The 7,650-nt window shown below is 40.1% G+C and overlaps 2 protein-coding genes across 5 annotated transcripts in view; both read left to right on the top strand.

Annotated features, from left to right (window-relative positions):
- The first annotated feature begins 6 nt into the window (after positions 1 to 6).
- On the top strand, positions 7 to 3,976 carry LOC104812477 (cyclin-A2-4-like). 4 transcript variants are annotated; one of them, XM_010539643.2, is made up of 11 exons: positions 7 to 123; positions 1,207 to 1,551; positions 1,645 to 1,891; positions 1,996 to 2,132; positions 2,220 to 2,312; positions 2,415 to 2,548; positions 2,665 to 2,817; positions 2,925 to 2,958; positions 3,062 to 3,211; positions 3,304 to 3,438; positions 3,575 to 3,976. In XM_010539643.2, the coding sequence occupies exons 2-11, from the start codon at positions 1,273 to 1,275 to the stop codon at positions 3,626 to 3,628; spliced, it is 1,416 nt and encodes a 471-aa protein (XP_010537945.1). In that variant the 5' UTR covers positions 7 to 123; positions 1,207 to 1,272; the 3' UTR covers positions 3,629 to 3,976. The 4 variants fall into 4 exon arrangements, with proteins under 4 accessions (XP_010537945.1, XP_010537949.1, XP_010537946.1 ...); XM_010539644.2 differs by lacking the exon at positions 7 to 123 and adding an exon at positions 203 to 424; XM_010539645.2 differs by lacking the exon at positions 7 to 123 and adding an exon at positions 458 to 926.
- A 397-nt stretch (positions 3,977 to 4,373) lies between these two features.
- Positions 4,374 to 7,650, top strand: part of LOC104812476 (D-glycerate 3-kinase, chloroplastic) — a 3,881-nt gene continuing 604 nt past the window's right edge. The window contains exons 1-12 of the mRNA XM_010539642.2: positions 4,374 to 4,650; positions 5,594 to 5,973; positions 6,075 to 6,154; positions 6,246 to 6,297; positions 6,384 to 6,425; positions 6,511 to 6,589; positions 6,668 to 6,699; positions 6,788 to 6,856; positions 7,001 to 7,075; positions 7,163 to 7,279; positions 7,414 to 7,464; positions 7,572 to 7,646. Coding sequence (XP_010537944.1) covers positions 4,416 to 4,650; positions 5,594 to 5,973; positions 6,075 to 6,154; positions 6,246 to 6,297; positions 6,384 to 6,425; positions 6,511 to 6,589; positions 6,668 to 6,699; positions 6,788 to 6,856; positions 7,001 to 7,075; positions 7,163 to 7,279; positions 7,414 to 7,464; positions 7,572 to 7,646 — 1,287 coding nt within the window. The 5' untranslated portion in view covers positions 4,374 to 4,415. The remainder of the gene's footprint in view (positions 4,651 to 5,593; positions 5,974 to 6,074; positions 6,155 to 6,245; positions 6,298 to 6,383; positions 6,426 to 6,510; positions 6,590 to 6,667; positions 6,700 to 6,787; positions 6,857 to 7,000; positions 7,076 to 7,162; positions 7,280 to 7,413; positions 7,465 to 7,571; positions 7,647 to 7,650) is intronic.

Raw genomic sequence — 7,650 nt, 5'->3', positions numbered from 1 at the left:
AGGCAGTCTCTGTCCCTAAAAGCAATTGACTGTATAACTCTCGATCTGACCACCAAGCTCCCATCTTTTTTCTTTGGAGACAAAAAAGTTTTTTTTTTGAAGAGTTTTCTGGAGCTTCCTCAGGTCCCATCTCAAACCCTTCTCCATCTTTCCCTTCTTTTATTTCGACAATAAAAATTTGAAATGCATGCTACTTTGTATGCATACACGTATCTGCATTTCGTAGCGTTTGTGCGAGCTGAGACCCGACGGCATTTGTTGACGCCTTGTTGAATTTTTGAAGCTTTTTTCGTTCATGGGTTTTCCTGATTTTCTCGTGGGTCTGTTTGTTTCCCGAGAAAATGGAAATGTGGGTGGATTTTTGGGTGTTTCTGCTGATCGATCGATAACTTCTGGAAATCTCGCAGCTTTACTTCTCGGGTTTGTGAGTTCTGTTTGTTTCCTGAGAAAATGTGGCTGTTGCTGCGGAGGACATCCGTAGAAAATTTCTTCTTTCCTGTTCTTTTTTTGTGTGTGGATAATGTATATATTTTTTTCGGGGACTCAAGAAAGGCAGGAAGGGTAAATAGATCGTCGAATATTTATTTTTCCTAATATTGTGTTTGCATTTTAGAAAATATATTCTGAAGATTTTGTGTTTTTACGTTGGTACCAAATTCTGCACAGAGTATATATCGCTGTGAATTTGCTTTAACAAATTTTCTCTTTCGTTTCTAATGGAACATATTTCTCCCGTGGCGTCGAGATTTTGTCTGCATTACTGTTTGGCGTTTTCAATAAGGAAATCAAATAATATCTGATTCACTTTCGAATCGTAAGAAGTTTGAAAAAGTCTGAAACTTGGAACTGGAAGGTGTCTTCTTTTGATACTTTTGAATTCGATGGCCCAATTTTCCTGGAAAATTTCACATCGCGACGATCATGTGGTGAATTCCTGCCTTGAGCCATGAGAACTCATCGTTCATATATACATACGCAGCTCCTGTCTGAGTTTCAGAGGATACCAATCGTCTTTTTGCGTCTTGTTTTCTTTTCATGGCTTCAGACTCACATGAAATGATTCCACATTACTTAGGATGTTTGATTCGTGTTGCGGTCTCTCTCTCTTTTGCAGTTATGTCGCATGAGATGGTTCTGCTGTTGTCTCTGTCGCAAGCTTTCTTTACTTTCTTTGATCTTCGTTTCCCCTTGATTTCAATTTCACAGATCGGAAAATGAGGCGGTGTTAAGATCTTATGCTTCAGGGTTTGATCTTATCCGGGGATTTCGATCATGGGGAAGGAGAATGCTGGATCTGGCAATGCAGTTGTGCTCCATGGCCGCCCTTTTACGCGTGCCTTTGCATCTACTTTGCGTTCTTCGGGACAGATAAAACATTCAGAAGTGGCTATAACACAGAATCAGCAATGGGCGCCGAGAGCTAACATAAAAAGAACAGCCTTAGAGGAGAAGAAAGCCAATGGATCTAAGAAGCGTGCCATTCTAAGGGATGCCACCAATTTTAGCTGCAGGAATTCATACAAAAGCTGCCTTAATGTTTCCAAAGTTCAGGTTCTTAAGTAGACAATCCTTCTTAAGATGTCAGCTTTCAGTGATTATATGTAATAATACTCTCATGAGCCATACTTGTGTTTTTCCGTACAGGCAAAGACCATCCATCAGATCCAGAAAGGACGGGCGAGTTCTTGTGTTACTTCACAAGTATCTGATCTTCAACCCGGGACAGAAGCAACAGCTGCTGAGTCTGGACTGAGTAAAGCATCAAATACATCAAGAAACCCGCGTCTTTATTCAGGAACGAGCTTACTCACAAGTGACAGAGCTGCTAACTGTGATGAGAAGCCGAATTCTAGATTGTCTCCACGGCCTCCCGAAAAATCAGCTTCTAAATGTGAATCCAAAGATCAATAACTCTCGGGTTTTCAGTTACCGTTGTATGAAGTTATGTTAGTGACTGAAGTGTATCATTCATGTTGGTTTTGTATATGTTTACAGTGGAGAAAAGTGATACCGTCGGGAGTTTAGCAGAACTGGATAATCCAAAATTCATAGACATTGACTCGGATCAAAAGGATCCTCTACTCTGCAGCCTTTATGCGCCTGAAATTTACCACAACCTTCGAGTTGCAGAGGTGATCAATGGATTTTGATATTGTTCTGTGTACTGCCATGGATGCATCACTTCAAAGCACTGAAAGTTTGTACCTTTCTTTCAACAGCTAAAGCGTAGACCTTTTCCTGATTTTATGGAGAGAATACAGAAGGATATCACTCAAACCATGCGGGGAATTCTAGTTGATTGGCTCGTGGAGGTTTGTTACTTTGTGTTGCCTCTGATTCAAACTTTCATGCCGTGTGTTTTTCGGTGTTGCTGTTGTATTAACATTACTACTTTGTTCTGATTTCAATTTCAGGTCTCTGAGGAATACACACTGGTGCCCGACACCTTGTACCTCACGGTGTATCTCATAGACTGGTTCTTGCATGGAAACTACCTCAAAAGGCAACGGCTTCAACTGCTTGGCATCACTTGCATGCTGATTGCTTCGTGAGTTTCTTCAGCAATTTCAGTAACTTGTCTTGTCCTAAAGAACAGTACTGGTTTGTGAATCAAGGACAAGCAAGAACCCTAAGAGTTTTCTGCAATTCTTGAAATGTGTAAAGGAAGTATGAAGAAGTATGTGCACCGCGCATTGAGGAGTTCTGCTTCATCACGGATAACACTTACGCGAGAAATCAGGTACTGGAAATGGAGAACGAAGTACTCAAGTATTTTGGCTTTCAAATACACACTCCCACCTCAAAAACATTCCTCAGGTATCTCGGAAACAGACTTTATACCAGCAGAACTACAACCCTGACTCTGAATCCTTTTACTGTCATGTACTTTGACGTTTCTTGATTTCGTATCCTTAATCTTGCAGGAGATTTCTTCGAGCGGCGCAAGAATCTCACCTGGTGAATGCCTTTTTTTTTTTCCTTTCATGCTTTCAATGCATCTGTTCATGCATGTTTAGTGCATAGATCAAGACTTGACAGGTATTTGATTGCTGATCCGCAGAACTGGAGTCTCGAACTGGAGTTTCTGGCCAATTATCTGACGGAATTGACGTTAATAGACTATGGTTTTCTCAAGTTTCTTCCTTCTCTTATCGCCGCTTCTGCTGTTTTTCTCGCCAAGTGGACATTGGATCAATCATGCCACCCTTGGGTCTGCTCTATTCTCTCCTTTTTGATCATGATTCAGGACACAGTTCTGTTCCAAGAATCTTGGATCATCTCGGTTTTGTCTTCATGTTGCAGAATCCGACTCTAGAGCATTACACAACGTATAGAGCATCTGATCTGAAAACATCGGTTTTCGCCTTGCAAGAGTTGCAGCTCAACACCAGAGCATGCCCCTTGAACGCTATTCGCTTCAAGTATAGGCAAGAGAAGGTAACCACAATGAAAACCCATCTCAATCTGTTTTCTTTTAACCGAACGAATACCGAATTATCAGCAGAATGTTCGGTTAATCCCGGTTTATGGATCTTACAATGTATATAATCATAACACTTTCTTACATCTGCAGTTCAAGTTCGTGGCTGCTCTGTCTTCTCCGAAACTGCTTGACACGTTATTCTAATGGCCTAAACCGGGCGGTTCATCTCTTGATCCACAACTTTTTGGTCTTTTTTTCACATTGATCGTTTAATCAAAGTAGTATAAAATTTATATTTGTCCATAAAACTGGTCCCACGTTCCAACTCGTCCCCACATTAAATCCGGTCTATTGTGGGTTGGTTTGGTTCTCTTGAATTTAGAACGTTAGATCGGTTTGGTTCTTCAGAACTCGGTTTACTAACCGGTAGCACCAGATTAGTTGTTTGTTTGCATTTCTCGTATGTACATTTTTTTTGCCTTAATCCGGACAGTTATATTGCCACATAATGTAACAGTTTGGATTTTTTTTAGAATACTGTAATTTCTATTTCAATATTTTCAGAAATATATGTGAAGTTTATTGGTATTTAAAAAATATGCAAAATTTATAACTATATCGTATTTTACCTAAATTATCTAAATACGTCGGCTATTTCATATGATGCCTGAAGAACATTTATGCTTGAATTTCGGGAACTTTTTTTTCTTTTTTTATCAATAATTTCCGGAATCCGCTATAGGTTTAATTTTTGTCTTTTTTTCGTGACATCTTTTTTGCTTTGTCTATCAAAATATTTGGATATATTTGTATTTAAATCTCTGCAAATCCAAACAAACCGATGAAAACAACCCAAATTCCATAATTAATTACACGTTATCCTGAAGACAAATATTACCCACAAAAATTAAAATAAAAAATAAAAATCTTCCGATTTTGTTTTGGTTTTGTTTTCTCGTCATCGCTGATGTGTCGCTCTGCTTGAGAGAGAATGGCGGCAGCAACTTCGAGCGCATCGCCATGGCAGGCGACTCTTTGGCATTATAGTAACAGTTTTTATCAGAAAGATGATCCCTTTCCTTGTTATTATAATCTTTATTTTAATAATAATAACAACAATTCCAAAAGGCGTTTCCTTTCCTCTAACATTGACAACCATGTTGGTGTTTATTCTCCTTCTTCTTCCTCGAAGCTTTTGCCGATTCATGCCCATTTCTCGTCCTCGGGTAAACCAATCTTTTTTTCTTGGACCTTTTTTTGTTTGTAAATTGTGGGTTTTCTTCTGATAGAATTTGGTCTTTGATGTTTGTCATTTTCTTGGCGTCTTCTCATCATGTTTCTCTGAGGAATCTGAATGGATGTTGAGTTACCAGAAAAAAGAAATGGAATCAAGGGGACAAGTAGCTGTGAGATTTGTTGAGAGTTGCTAATACGCTGAAATACCCGCATTTCGAGCTAGGTTTCATTACGTGTGTTTGATAGGCCATGGCGGGTTTATGTGCGAAGGATTTGGAAGATGTGAGAAGAGAAATAAAGGATTGTCTCTGCAATTTGTTTTGAGAAGTCTCCATTAGAGTCTGTTTTGGAATTGTGTTCGTTTGTCTAAGACTCTATTTCTTCTAGAGGGTTTAGTTTTGATGAACGTTTAGGGTTATCGTTAGGTCGTGGCATATAAACAGTCTGCTACTTTGTCTTGGGGGATCATGCAGAATTTTGAGAAAGGGTTTACGGTTGTATGGGGTAGAGAGTTGGGATCCTCTATCAAATCAAGATCATCCAAGCTGTTCTTCTCTTCTAGTAATCATTAGAGGGTTGAGTCCTTCCAATTGATTCGTAGAGGAAGGAGTACAGATTCTGATACGAGTTCTTATCAGTTTTATCTTAGTTTTGGTCACAATCTTTCTGCGGCAGTTAGTTTGGCTGATCGATTTGGCTTCAGGAATGCAAAATGAATTCAGTCATAATGTTGAAAGGCATTGCCTTTCCTGCAGAGTATCCTTAATGGTTCTTCTGGAAAGTTGGAATTTTTCAACCAAGTCTCTGTTGTTGAGCGTGTGAATTGGCAATGGCCTTAGTTCAACTGTCATGTAAAACATTCTGGTTCCTGTAGTGGAGATTGGTCTGAATATGGAGACACTTCTTGTGGGTTTTCTGTTGTTTCTTTTGCAGGGTGTGGATGTTCTTGGATGCAAGAGAATTCAATGGTTAATGTATCAGCAACTGGTAATGATAGATTGATGCAATGCTTGGCATTACCAACCAGGGCGGTGGATGTTGCTTCGGTGCAAGATCTTTTCCAGTTCATAAGCTCGGGCCCTCTCATAGACAAATTGGATCTTACTCCAGAAAAAATTGGAGAATCCATTGACAAATGGCTAATGTATGGTTCACAGCTCTGCAGACTGTTTCAGCTTAACGAGCTCCGTCTCACGGTTCCTCAGAAAGCCAGGATATACCATTACTATATACCCGTCTTTGTATGGTGCGAAAATCAGATTGCTCTGCACAATTCAAAGTTCGAAGATGGTGAAGATGTACCTCCACTAGTGGTACCGTTTCAAACTACTTATCTACTATATTGAAAGAAAAAAAAAAGAGTCGTTTGATTAGTGAATCAAGAGAGATGATCAATGCTTTTGAACTCTTGCAGATTGGTTTTAGCGCGCCACAAGGGTGTGGTAAGACGACGCTTGTGTTTGCTCTTGATTATCTTTTCAAAACTACCAGCAGGTATTTAGCTTCACACTGATTCACTTTTATGCGAGCAAAATTGTTCTTATAATGAGAAACCAATTAATGGATTTTGTTGCTGCGGTCTCAGGAAGTCGGCAACCATATCCATAGACGATTTCTACCTGACAGCAGAAGGCCAGGTGTTATAATGTGAAAAAAGCTACTCACTTTCTCGGTTTTTCTCTCTGTTTTCTGCTTATGTTGTTTTGACTGCCATTGTTGGTAGGCCAAACTGAGAGAAGCAAATCCGGGAAATGCACTGTTGGAGGTAATGTCACCTTCCATTTTTCAACCCTTTTGTCTCCCTTTATCTGGATCCTGACAAAGGGTTTTGCTTATTTGCTTCTTTCCAGTTCCGTGGAAATGCTGGTAGTCATGATCTTGAATTATCCGTGGAAACGCTAGAATCTCTGACTAAAATGACCAGAGAAGGTCGGTTTCATCAACAACGAGCTTTGTTTTCTGCTCTTTCTTTTCTTATTTACCGATTGAATTTTTTGAGCGTTGTAGGCATTAAGATGAAAGTGCCTCGGTATGATAAGGTGAGTCACAGCTTCTTCTCTGCTTTTCAACACTACTGAGGCGCAATTTAGTGTTTGGTTTCTTGATGTCTTTCTCTTTGGGGTGCAGTCTGCTTATAAGGGGAGGGGTGACCGAGCTGATGCTTCGACGTGGCCGGAAGTTTCAGGACCTTTAACGGTACTCTCTCATGTTTAAAGTTGATAACTGAGCTTTTATTTATATATTCTTCTTTTACTGAATTCTTTTCTGCCAGCCTCTTAGAGATTCGATAAGACTGTGAAAATCCTCCTTGTATATTGTTTTTGGTCAATTTCTCCACAGGTTATTCTCTTCGAGGGGTGGATGCTCGGTTTCAGACCACTTCCATCGGAAGTCGTTAAAGCAGTTGATCCTCAGGTCTTATGTAATTACAGCTTCTACACAATGGCAGTTCTTTATCCATCTGACCGACATCTTACATTGAACTTTCATTTGCTTTTGCAGTTGGAGACAGTGAATAAGAACCTCGAAGCTTATTACAACGCATGGGACAAGTATATCGATGCTTGGGTCATCATCAAGATTAAGGACCCGAGTTACGTCTACCAATGGCGGCTGCAGGTTTGTATATGGAGCAAACCAACAGCTTTTAGACTCATTTTCCAACCTCGGATTCATTCCTTGGTATCATAGACAAGAAGATAACCCACCTTTCAGTTTTCGGTAATCAAGCACGGTTTGTTTTGCTTGGCCAGGCTGAAATCGCTATGAGGCAGGCAGGGAATCCCGGGATGTCGGATGAAGAGGTACATATCCGTAAAGCATGTTCATTAAACTGTATTGTTTCTCGCCTTGTAGAAACTCGAAAACTCGAGAGAGAAAGAGAGATCATTGTTCAAGGAAACATATGCAGGTTAGGGACTTTGTTTCGAGGTACCTTCCTGCGTATAAAGCGTATCTCCCGACGCTCTATTCGGAAGGACCGAGCGGTT

Source organism: Tarenaya hassleriana, unplaced genomic scaffold, assembly GCF_000463585.1.
Source record: "Tarenaya hassleriana unplaced genomic scaffold, ASM46358v1 Cleome2, whole genome shotgun sequence".
Classification (NCBI taxonomy): Eukaryota; Viridiplantae; Streptophyta; class Magnoliopsida; order Brassicales; family Cleomaceae; genus Tarenaya; species Tarenaya hassleriana.
The sequence above is the reverse complement of the archived record's forward strand: the minus strand, read 5'-3'. Positions and strand labels throughout refer to the sequence as shown.